At 41.3% G+C, this 12764-nt stretch overlaps 1 protein-coding gene across 4 annotated transcripts in view; it reads right to left on the reverse strand.

Annotated features, from left to right (window-relative positions):
• MRPL42 (mitochondrial ribosomal protein L42) overlaps positions 1 to 12554 on the reverse strand; it is a 34975-nt gene extending 22421 nt beyond the window's left edge. The window contains exons 1-4 of one of the 4 annotated variants that reach the window (XM_003783353.3): positions 12500 to 12554; positions 9965 to 10119; positions 6609 to 6672; positions 4415 to 4499 (exon numbers count right to left, since the gene is read on the reverse strand). In XM_003783353.3, the coding sequence (XP_003783401.1) occupies positions 4415 to 4499; positions 6609 to 6672; positions 9965 to 10034 (219 nt within the window). In that variant the 5' untranslated portion in view covers positions 10035 to 10119; positions 12500 to 12554. Of the gene's footprint in view, positions 1 to 4414; positions 4500 to 6608; positions 6673 to 9964; positions 10123 to 11576; positions 11698 to 11981; positions 12402 to 12499 lie in introns of those variants that run through there. The other 3 variants (XM_012814194.2, XM_012814195.2, XM_023509447.1) reach the window with 3 other exon arrangements.
• Positions 12555 to 12764: the final 210 nt, after the last annotated feature.

Below are 12764 nucleotides of genomic sequence, written 5' to 3' on the forward strand. Positions count from 1 at the left end.
AAAAAAAAAAAAAAAAAAGAATATACTTAGCAGCGCCTGTGGTTCAGCAGGTATGGCACCTGCCACATAGACTGAGGCTGGTGGGTTTGAACCCCACCCGGGCCAGCTAAAACAACAATGACAACAACAAATAGCTAGGCAGGCGCTGTGGTCCTAGCTACTTGGGAGGCTGAGGCAGGAGAATCACTTAAGCGCAGGAGTTTAAGGTTGCTATGAGCTGTGATGCCACAGCACTCTACCCAGGGCAATAGCTTGAGACTCTGTCTCAAAAAAAAAAAAAGACTGGGCATTGTGGCGGGTGCCTGTAGTCCCAGCTACTCGGGAGGCTGAGGCAAGAGAATCGTCTAAGCCCAGGAGTTGGAGGTTGCTATTAGCTGTGTGACACCATGGCACTCTACTAAGAGAGATAAAGTAAGACTCTGTCTCTACAAAGAAGAAAAAAAAAAAAAATATATACTCTATAAGGTATAACAAATATTATGAGTAAAGAAACATAGGTAAGAACAAATAATACATAGGTACTACTTTTATTTTCCTAAAATAGAAATCCTAAATTCTATTTTTCTCTTTTTTTGAGACAGAGTCTTATTCTGTTGCCTAGGGTAGAATACTGTGGCATCATGGTAGCTCACAGTAACCTCATACTCCTGGGCTCATGTGATCCTCTTGCTTCAGCCTCCCGAGTAGCTAGGACTATAGGGACACTGGGTCTTGCTCTTGCTCAGGTTGGTCTAACTCTTGAGCTCAAGTGATCCTCCCACCCTGGCCTCCCAGAGTGCTAGGATTATAGGCATGAGCCACCATCCCCAGTCCAGAAATCCTAAATTCTAGAAATATATTTGCAGAATATTAATACTTGAATAAAATATACATCTGGCAAAAGTAGAAGAATCTTTCTGTGTATTTGTGGAATAAATCAACACGTCTTAGAGTCAAATGTGTGTGAATCACAAGAAAAAAAAGATGCAAATCATCTTAACTTTCTTAAAGTCAATCTCAGTTGATATTTCAGCATTTGACCAGAGTTTTTGTTGCGAAATGCTTTCCAGGGCCCAAAGAACTGACAGGGCCACTGGATCTGCATCCCTACTTTCTTGAGAAAAGAGGACTATCAACTCTAAATTTTAAATTATGTTTCAGAATATTTGCGTACTATTACTGTACTGTTACGAACTGTTACATACTGTGTACTGCTACTACTACCTTTATGAGGCTTATAAATCTGGATTCAAAAAGAACACACTTTATTCTAACAGTAACATGTTTTCTTTTCTTTTTGAGACGGAGCCTCATTTTGTTGCCCTGGGTAGAGTGCTCTGGTATTATAGCTCATAGCAACCTCAAACACCGTACTCAACTGATCCTCTTTTCTCAGCCTCCTGAGTAGCTGGGACTATAGGTATAGGCCGCAGCGTCTGGCTAGATTTTTTTTTTAGAGATGGGGTCTTGCTCTTGCTCAGACTAGTCTCAAACTCAGCTTAAGCAATTCACTGGCCTTGGCCTCCCAAAGTGCTAGGTTTACAGCCATGAGCCACTGTAGCCAAGATGTAGCTTATTTTCAAGAATGTTTCTTATTCTGCATTCCATCCTACAATTTACTGCTTGAAAACCAAAAAAAATTCCATGCTTTCCCATGTGAATGTCTCTTATCTCTAAAACAGAAGCCCATAGTTTGATGAAAATATTCCAAATTGTATATAAAAATAGCACACTGTACCCCATGACAGTATTAATATACACAGCTATGATTTAATAAAAAAAAAAAAATAAAACAGAAACCCTTATGCATGAAGAGAGATAACTTTATTCATTTAATCAACAAATATTTATTGTATATCTACCAAATTCAAAGTGTTATTCCAGGGGTTGAAGACAGAGCAAGAAACTCTGTCCTCATGGAGCTTACATTTTAGTGATAGAAGATAAACAGAAAGCAAGAAAGCATCCAGCATGCCAGAAATTATAAGTGCTATTGAGAAAAGTAAATCAAAGGACAACAGGGAGGGTGGTGACAGAGGTACAACTTTATAGGCAGGAGCCAAGGAAGGCCTTGCAAAGTTACAAATAAGGAAAAAGATCTTAAGGAAAGGGAGTAAACTATGAGGATTTGTAAGGTAAAAGCATTTCAAGTAAAGGACACAGGAAATACAAAGACTCTCTAATACAGGGAAGAGCTTGCCTACTGTGCTTGAAGAACAGTGGGGAGGCCAGTGTGGTGACAGTGGAGTGATGGCTTACAAACTGATAGGAATGATTCCCTAAACTAGAAGGAATACTGATGATGTAAGATAGAAGACAACTGTTATAACAAAGGAGATGCAACAAAGAAAGAAGAGGCAGGGGAAGCAGGCATGTAGGTAGGAGAGTAACTATGACAGAGTCCATGCTGGGTAAAGAAAGAGTCAGAGAGTGAGAATGTGAGATATAACAGGAACTGTGAAAAAGTGGTTGTAGGTCCCAAGAATTATTCAAGGGAATGAATAATTTTTAGAGCTGGGAGGCTAAGGGGAATTGGTAGTAAACTAGCAGACTTCCTGAAATATGGACTGGGAGGGAAGAGGAGCAGTTATTGGTAATTAGAACATCTCTAGAGAATGTCCAGGGAATGGGTAGCTGAGGTAAGGAGAGAAGATCAAGTGAGAAGCCAAGGTATTACACAGATCATCTACATGGATACTGAAATAACAAGGAGAGCGGAGGGGTGGGGGAACTGAAATGACCTGCGAGTTAGTTGGTAGATGACAGCAACAAAAGATAATAGATGGTATAATTTGATGATACAAGCTGCAAAGCTACAAATTGTTAGAAAAGAGGAGAAATGGTCTAGATATGACAATGAGGAGGTTCAGAGACACTTTCCCCACTTCCAGGCCCAGTAACAAAAGGGTATGAGACAAAAAATAGCAATTATTGCAAATGGCTACTAGGAAAGCAATGTCACTAGGGTGTAGCCAAGTTTCTACTAGAGTCAGAAGGTGAGGCAACACTATGAAATTCTTAAAGTAAGTGGGAAATTTTTGAGAATTGACAAGGGTCAGAATCAGGGATGTAAAGAGCCATATGGGGATGAGAGTCAGATGCTGAGAAATGACCTGGCATTCTTGTTATAACTACTAAAACAGGGCATGTGACCAAAGACATGCCACAAAATGACAATAAAAAAATACACAATGTAGTGTGTTCTAGAGGGATTACAGGACAAAAGTCATTGACTGAGACTTATTTTTCTAAACATTGCCCAAAAGAATGAAACAAAAGAGACACTGGATCAGTAGCTATGATATCTGGCTTAGACATAAAGATGACAGACATGGGCGGCACCTGTGGCTCAAAGGAATAGGGCGCCAGCCCCATATGCCAGAGGTGGCAGGTTCAAATCCAGCCCTGGCCAAAAAACTGCAAAAAAAAAATGACAGACAAATCAGTGAGGTTTAAAAATTGGATAAAAATTAGCAGAAGAACAATAATCTATTTGGTCAAACTAACCAGCACCCAGGCTCTAGTGATGATTTTTAAAAATAGAAACCAAGGATGGGTGCCGTGGCTCACGTCCATAACCCCAGCACTCTGGGAGGCTGAGGCAGATGGACTGCTTGAGCTCAGCAGTTTGAAACCAGGCTGAGCAAGAGCAAGATCTGGTCTCTAAAACTAGCCAGGCGTTGTGGCAGGCACCTGTACCAGCTACTTGGGAGGCTGGGCAAGAGGATCACTTAAGCCCAAAAGTTTGAGACTACTGTGAGCTATGACACCACAGTACTCTAGTATGAAAGTGAGACATTGTGTCAAAAACAAAAAAGATACCACTAAATGTGATGACTTAGATTATCTACTGATTGTCTCCTCAAAAAGTCAGTCAAACATTACCAAGTATAATAGATAAAATCTTAAAGAAATAGAAAAAAGTATTTCAAATATAAAATAATGAAAACATTGTGTACAACTAAAATGCATTGTATTAAAACAAAATCAAAACCACTTACACTGGCAGCACCCGGAGTTCAGTGGGTAGGGCGCTGGCCATATACACCCAAGCTGTATACAAGCTGGCCATATACACCCAGGTTAGAACCTGGCCCAGGCCAGCTAAAACAACAATGACAACTACAACAACAACAAAAAAAATAGCAGGGTGTTGTGGTGGGCACCTGTAGTCCCAGTTACTTGGGAGGCTGAGGCTGAGACAAGAGAATCGCCTAAGCCCAAGAGCTGGAGGTTTCTGTGAGCCGTGACGCCACAGCACTCTACCGAGGGTGATAAAGTGAGACTCTGGCTCTAAAAAAAAAAAAAAAAGCCAAAAAAAGACCTAAACCAAACAGAGGAAATCAGACAACACCCTCCCTCTTTGAATACTGTAAGAAAATGTAAACATTTCTAACAGCAAATTAAAAACTACAAGAAAGTTCCCCATACATACTTTTGTGTGTTCATATGGAATGTCCAAAGAAGGGTGGTAGCATACTATTGTCCTGCCATCAGATGTCAAAGCAAGCTCTACTTTGCTAGAAAAGAATGTTTCAGAAAGTGAGTTATACTGTATAAAAGGCAGAATGATTCCTTTTAGAGCTAAAATTAACCACAAATTGCTAAAGAGAAGATACTACATCACTAGATTGGCAAACCTGTACCCACAACATAGGGGAAGACTTAAGATTTTCAATAGAACATTTCAGCTTAACTACCACAACAAAATATACTTTATAGTATATAACCAGTATTTAACTACTGATTAAACTATAAAGTATATTTTAGTTAACAGAAGATAAGGCATTAGATTGTTTCGCCATGATTTTAAGATTGAATACCATAATATGAATTTAATGAACATTTAATCAACTGATTTTTGATGAAAGATGAATTTATTTTACACAATGCAAAACATTTAACATAACTCAACCTTTCCAAGATTAAAAATGTTACCTAGTCCAATCTCACCACTACCTACCTTAGCACTCACTACATGTACAATTAAAACCAGTGTTGAGAAAAGAAAAAAATTTTTATTAAAATGTGCAATAAAAACAGCATAGTTTGGCTCGGCACCTGTGGCTCAAGTGGCTAAGGCGCCAGCCACATACACCCAAGGGGGAGGGCTCAAATCCAGCCTGGGCCCGCCAAACAACAATGATGGCTGCAACCAAAACATAGCCAGGTGTTGTGGCAGGCACCTGTAGTCCCAGCTACTTGGGAGGCAGAGGCAGGAGACTTGCTTGAGCCCAGGACTTAGAAGTTGCTGTGAGCTGTGATGCCACAGCACTCTACCCAAGGGAACAGCTTGAGGCTCTGTCTCAAAACAAACAAACAAACAAAAAAACAACAACATAGTTTAAGAAAATATACCACAAGGCAGTGCCTGTGGCTCAGTGAGTAAAGCGCCGGCCCCATATACCCAGGGTAGGGGGTTCAGACCCCGGCCCCGGCCAAAAAATAGTGGGATGTTGTGGCGGATGCCTGTAGTCCCAGCTACTTGGGAGGCTGAGGCAAGAGAATCACTTTAGCCCAGGAGTTGGAGGTTGCTGTGAGCTGTGTGATACCATGGCACTCTACCCAGGGTGATAAAGTGAGACTCTGTCTCTAGAAAAAAAAAAAAAAAAGAATATATACCACAGTTTCTGCACATCAGACTACTATAAAGAGAAAAGACTGGCAGTGCTTGTGGCTCGAGGAGTAGGGTGCTGGCCCCATATACCAGGGGTGGTGGGTTTAAACCCGGCCCTAGCCAAAAAAAAACAACTGCAAAAAAAAAAAAAAAACCATTAAGGCAGCGCCTATGGCTCAAAGGAGTAGGGCGCTGGTCCTATATACCGGAGGTGGCCAGTTCAAACCCAGCCCTGGCCAAAAACTACAAAAAAAAAAGACAACATCATATGTTATTCCTAGCTCTTCTCATAGTGACTAGTATTGAGAAAGTACCAACTAACTGGTAGTTACATTAAATACTTGTAATTTAAATACCTGACTTGTATTTAATGTCAAACAAAAGATAAGATAAATAATTGCTTAAGCTAGTCAATATAAACTCTAAAACTATAAAAAACAATTAACTTTTCCAAAAAGTTAAAGCATGCTTCAGAAAGAAAAGATAGCATTTCTTTTTCTTTTTTTTTTTTTTTTAGAGACAGAGTCTCACTTAATGCCCTCAGTAGAGTGCTTGACGTCACAGCTCACAGCAACCTCTAGCTCTAAGGCTTAGGTGATTCTCTTGCCTCAATCTCCCAAGTAGCTGAGACTACAGGTGCCCACCACAACACCCAGCTATATTTTTGTTGCAGTGTGGCCAGGGCTGGGTTCAAATCCACCACCCTTGGTATATGGGGTCAGTGCCCTACCCACTGAGCCACAGGCACTGCCCAAAAAGATAGCATTTCTAACAATACGTCTGTTTTACAACAAATTAAGTATCCAATGAAATACAATGATAATGATTTTTATTTAATTTAACCTTTGCAAGCCTAGATATTGAGTAAATAAGATCACTGATATAATTTTTAAAAACAAAATTAAGAAAAAATCAAAAAAGAAAGCAGAAAACACCAAAACAAGAAATAAAATTGAATCTTTTCAAATACAGTCAAAATTGTTATTTTGTTCAACTAAATTTCAATACATACCAATTATAGTCATCTGGTAGAGAAGAATATGTAGATTTATGACAAACGCAATATAAAGCTCCATCTGCAAAAACCACAAATAGTAAAATAGATTTAATTACTAAATTTCCCACATAAATTTAAAGCTAGTTTTACTCATTCAACCAACATTTACTGTTTACTATGAAACAGGGCTCTAATAGGGACCAAGGATTAAACGACAAATAAGACTCAGTCCTTGGCTTGGCACTCGTAGCTCAGTGGTCAGGGAGCCGGCCACATACACCAGGGCTGGTGGGTTTGAACCCGGCCCCGGCTGCCTAAACAACAATGACAACAACAATAACAAAAATAGCTGGGCTTTGTGGCAGGCGCCTATAGTCCCAGCTACTTGGAAGGCTGAGGCAAGAGAATCTCTTAAGCCCCAGATTTTGAGATTGCTGTGAGCTATGACACCAGGGCACTCTACCCAGGGCGACAGTGAGACTCTATCTCAAAAAAAAAAAAAAAAGATGTAAGAAGTTAGGTCACTGAGTACCACTGAAAAGATTTTCTAATTAATTCTTAGCTAACTAGATATTTTGACAGTAATTCTAATCCATTCAGATCATTTCAACAAACATTTATTTATTTCTCATTGTGAATGCGAGAAAGGGTGGGACACAAAAATGAATTAGATCCAGTACAAATTTAGTGGGAAATCAAGTGGGGGGAAAAGACACAAAATAATTTTCAATTACCCAAGGACAGACTAACTGCTGTTCAGATTAACCTGTGAGTTACTAATTGCTGTTTCAAGGCATAGACTGTAAAAACTGATTAGGTCTAACTTCTCATTAGCCTTGGGGCTGAGTGCTCGTCAGGGCAAAGTAGCAGGGACCTCTTTTCCAATTCCCAACAACAAAAATGCTACTAAATATTCAAAAGCTCATTGTGTTTTTGTTTTATCTCCCTTTATATTTAATGTCTCTCAGCAATCTCCTTCTCTGTTTACTTGATTCTAAATTGATTTTACTTTGAATATAACATAATAAATGTTATTATGCTCGGAATCCTGTGAGTAAAGGAGCAGGGATGGAAAGCTTCCTATAAGAGTTGGACTTAACAAACTTCTGAACATTCTATTCAACAACGGTTTTTACTGGGCAAAACATTTTTCCCTGTCTCAAGTGTCACCAGATTAGATACTTACTATTTTGATTTTTACCCTCGTCTTTAAATAGCTCTTTTTCCCTTTAATCAATAAGAAATTTTCAATTACAAATGAAGGAAGAGTTAAGGTCAAGCAGAGATGTATAAAAATGTTGACTGCCAGGCAGCACTTGTGGCTCAAAGGAGTAGGGTGCTGGCCCCATATGCCAGAGGTGGTGGGTTCCAACCCAGCCCCAGCCAAAAACTGCAAAAAAAAAAAATGTTGACTGCCATACCTAAACATGCAAAAGCAAATCTGCTATAGCTTGCTAATCATGCCAACTTTAGAAATGGGAGAACAGAGTTCATGAAGGAAAAGGACAGCACAACTGGCAGAAAAATAAGATTTTAATATTCTATTTATACACTTGGGCCCATGCTTTGACTGTCAAATATGTATTAATAGGCTTTCAAGAAAATATTAGATTACAAGCAGTTCTTTAGGAAACTAAGGTAGCCGGGCATGCTGGCTCACACCTGTAAATCCTAGCACTTTGGGAGGCTAAGATGTGTGGATTGCTTGAGCTCAGGAGTTCGGGACCAGCCTGAGCAAGAGAGAGATCCTGTTGCTACTAAATACAGAAACATTAGCCAGGCATTGTGGTGAGAGCCTATAGTCCCAGCTATTTTGGAGGCTAGTCAAAAGGATCTCTTGAGCCCAACAAGTTGAGATTGCTATGAGTTAGGACAGCATGGCACTCTATCTGGGACCAAAGAGAGAGACTCTTGTCTCAAAAAATAATAATAATAATAAAGAAAAGAAAAAAGAAAAAGAAAGGTAGAAATTGAGGCCAAGAAGGGGGATTTGCTTCAGCTCAGGAGTTTGAGACCAGCCTGGCAAGAGTGAGACCCTACCTCTACCAAAAATAGAAAAAAATAGGCTGGGTGTTTTGGTGGATACCTATAGCTTGGGCTATATAGTAGGTTAAGCTGAGACATGAATATCACTTGAGCCCAAGAGTTTGAGGTTGCTATGAGTTATGATGATGCCACAGCTATTTTGTTGTTATTGCTGCAGTTGTCATTGTTGTGTACCAGGCCCGGGCCAGCTCAAACCTGCCAGTTTCATTGTATGTGGCCAGCGCCCTACTCACTGACCCTACATTTAGTTCTTTAAATGATTACGTATAGAGCAAAAATAAGAAGTGAATCCTGAAAATATTGACAATGATTATTTCTGGAAGATGAAACTGTGAATTTACCCTTTATTTGCAAATTTTAAGAAGAAGTAAAACGGGCAGTGCCTGTGGCTCAGGGAGTAAGGTGCCGGCCCCACATACCGAGGGTGGCAGGTTTAAACCTGACCCAGCCAAACTGCAATTAAAAAAAAAAAAAAAAAATAGCGGGCGTTGTGGGCGCGCCTGTAGTCCCAGCTACTCAGGAAGGTGAGGCAAGAGAAGTGCCTAAGCCCAGGAGTTGGAGGTTGCTATGAGCTGTGACTCCACAGCATTCTACTGAGGGCCACATAATGAGACTCTTGTCTCAAAAAAAAAAAAAAAAAAAAAAAAGAACTAAAACCTTCCATTTGAAGATCTTTCCATTTTGTAACACCTGCATGATATTCACAGTTAAGATACAACATAATAGGGCGGCGCTGGTAGTTTAGTGGATAGGGTGCCCACCCCATATACCGAAGGTGGCAGGTTCAAACCGGGCCACAGATGAACTGCAACAAAAATATAGACTGCCGTTGTGGCGGGTGCCTGTAGTCCCAGCTACTCAGGAGGCTGAGGCAAGAAAATTGCCTAAGCCCAGGAGTTGGAGCTGAGTGAGCTGTGTGACGCCACAGTACTCTACTGAGGGCGATAAAGTGAGACTCTGTCTCTACCAAGAAAAAAAGACACTGGGCGTGTGTTGGGCACCTGTAGTCCCAGCTATTTAGGAGGCTGAGGCAAGGGAATCACATAAGCCCAAGAGTTTGAGGTTGCTGTGAGCTGTGATCCCATGGCACTCTACCAAGGGCAACATAGCGAGACTCTGTCTCAAAAGAAAAAAGAAAAAAGATACAACATAATAAATACATTCCTCTCTGAACTGACATTTAGGTTTTCTCCCATTTTCCATTATTGAAACACTCTTGCAAATAACAAGCATATACAACATACAATAAATAAATACTTTAATCGTTTTCTGTAATATTTTTTAAAGTGTAAAGCTTTTAAAGCATTACAAAAATTTTCACTTACTTTGGATTGGAAATAAATGTTTCAAGAAACTTCTCTTTGATATCACCCATTTTACTGCTGTTCCAGCCATGGTGTATCAAGATACTTATGAAAAAAGATGTTTTGAAGAAACACTGCTTTTAAAATCTGCTTCTAAGAGAAATCAATTTTCATCCCTGCTTAAAAGATAAAGAAAAAATCAGTCATAAACATAAGTGCTGAACTATATTAAACACAGCAAGACAACATAAGAGAACTGCACAGAGGCTCACACCTATAACCGTAGAACTTTGGGAGGATGAGGTGGGAGGCCTACTTGAGTCCAGGAGATTGAGACCAGCCTGAGCAAATTAGCCTAATAGTAAGGTTGAGGCAGGAGGATTGCTTGAGCTCAAGAGTTTAAGGTTGCAGTGGGCTATTGTGACACTGCTGCACTCAAGCTGGGGTGAGAAAGTCAGATCTTGTCTCAAAAACAAAAAACAAACAAACAAAAAAACCGGTCTCGGAGCCTGTGGCTCACGTGGCTAAGGCACCAGCCACATACACCTAAGGTGGTGGGTTTGAATCCAGCCTGGGCCCGCCAAACAACAATGACGGCTACAACCAAAAAATAGCCAGGTGTTGCGGCAGGCGCCTGTGTTCTCAGCTACTTGGGAGGTTGAAGCAGGAGACTCGCATGAACCCAGGAGTTGGAGGTTGCTGTGAGCTGTGAGGCCATGGTACTCTAACCAGGGTGACAGCTTGAGGCTCTGTCTCAAAAAAAAAAAAAAAAAAAACCTGACTAAAACAAAAAAGAAGAATCACTACCTAGAACTGCAGCCAATTGAATACAGGCTTTTAAACAAATTTTGCAATTAAAAAAGTTTTTTTTTTTTTTTTTGCAATTCCACATGATTTAGCAATAGAACAAAGAGCAACATTACCTAGATCCAGAAATGTGTCCATTACTATTTCTCTTAAATGCAAACACAAGTGCAGCTTTCAAGGAGTACACAGTATTTATTCTTAGAAATAGTCACTCACAGGCAGGGCCTGTGGCTCAGTGAGTAGGGCATGGGCCCCATATATGAGGGTAGTGGGTTCAAACCTGGCCCGGCTAAACTGCAACAAAAAAAATAGTCAGGCGTTGTGGTGGGCGTCTATAGTCCCAGCTACTCAGGAGGCTGAGGCAAGAGAATCACCTAAGCCCAAGAGCTGGAGGTTGCTGTGAGCTGTGACACCACAGTACTCTAAGGATAACAAAGTGAGACTTTGTCTCTAAAAAAAAAAAAAAAAGAAAGAATAGTCACTCACATGATATACACAGCACATATACTCTCATAATGCTGTGTGTCTGCTATCAGCTCCCAGATCCCATACACAAGCTCTCACTACATCACTTAGAGTAGTATTCTGTTTCTAGTTAAATAAGGTATCAAAAAAGGACTACCCTTGGCCTGTTAAATACTTACTTAGAGGAATGCATGGGAAGTCCTAAAGTCCCAGATAAAAAATTCACCATCTTATTTAAGTGTAAATTTTTTAACTTTCCAAGGTGCTTCACCACCCTTTCATTTTACTCTCATATTAATCATGTGCGGTATCTTCCTTTGGATCCACGAAGAAATTAAAGTACAAAATTTAAATGACTCACTTCGAAGGACTTTGTGGTCAGTCACTGACAAATCGGGAAACTTTGAGCAAGTCATTAACTACATGGCCCTCAGCTTCCTCAATAGTAAAATGGGGGAAGCAACCACAATCTCCATGGGCCGCTGTGAAAAAATGACAAACCACCAATATTACACCCCTTGTTTTTAATCGGTCTCAGCGACTATTTGTGCCCTTCCCTTAGTACTGATACATGGGCCCTCCCATTAGTCAACTACGAAGGCCGATTCCTCAGTGTCAGTGCACTACTGCCGCTGCTAAGCCTGCGTCCCTACGGTGTGCTCTGCACAATTGACAACCACTTTCCTATAGATTACGTGTTCTGACTTATGGCCCCGGGAAGCAGGCACAGTGGAACAACAAAGGCGCAGAGAGGTCACCCGATTACCTTCCCAGTAGTTCGCTGCTTAATAAGTAGCAGGGGTGGAACCCAAATCCAGGTCCTCTGATCAAAAAGGACATTCTCCGGACATCAGAACCCCTCTGCCCGAGGCCCAGAGGCAAACACACCCCACCGGGGGTCAAATTATTCACCTCAAGGAAGTGAATTTCAGAGAATTCCCTTGGCCCGGAATCAACTCCGAAGCAAAAGCTACAGAGCCTCGGACGGTCAGAGGTTTGAAAAATATCCTACAGGAGCACAGACTAACACCCAGGGACCAAACCGAAAGGCTTCGACTTAAAGGGAGTCCCTCAGCCCCGCCGGGTGTCTGCCGGCACGAGGGGGGTGCCACAGGAAGCTGGCGGCCACCTGCCCGCCATTCTGCAGGACCGAGAGAGCCTGCGGATGCCGGCGGCTTCGCCCTAACGGGAAGGACAGACAGAAGACCTTTACACTTGCAGACAAGCCTTCTGGGACTGCCCAGTTTTGAAGTGCTTTCGACCAGAGGAGACAGCAGCGGTTACCTTGACGGCGCCTCACCGTGAGCCCGCCATCTTGCTTCAATCCGGGTCCTCGGAGACACTGCCCCGCGTGGCTCTCTGGGAAATGTAGTCTCTGTGGGAAGGAGGCCGCGTGCAGAGGGCGGCGGGGTTGGGTTTTACCGGCTCCTGCCTTTAGTTGCAGTAACGTTGACCGCAAGATTGTCCGAGGTAACCCAGGAAAACAAAACAGCTGCCCTGCTCACACATCCTTAGAAAGTAACAAGTACTTTTTTTTTTTTTTTTTTTT

Source organism: Otolemur garnettii, unplaced genomic scaffold, assembly GCF_000181295.1.
Source record: "Otolemur garnettii isolate 467f Iridium unplaced genomic scaffold, OtoGar3 scaffold00007, whole genome shotgun sequence".
Lineage (NCBI taxonomy): Eukaryota > Metazoa > Chordata > Mammalia > Primates > Galagidae > Otolemur > Otolemur garnettii.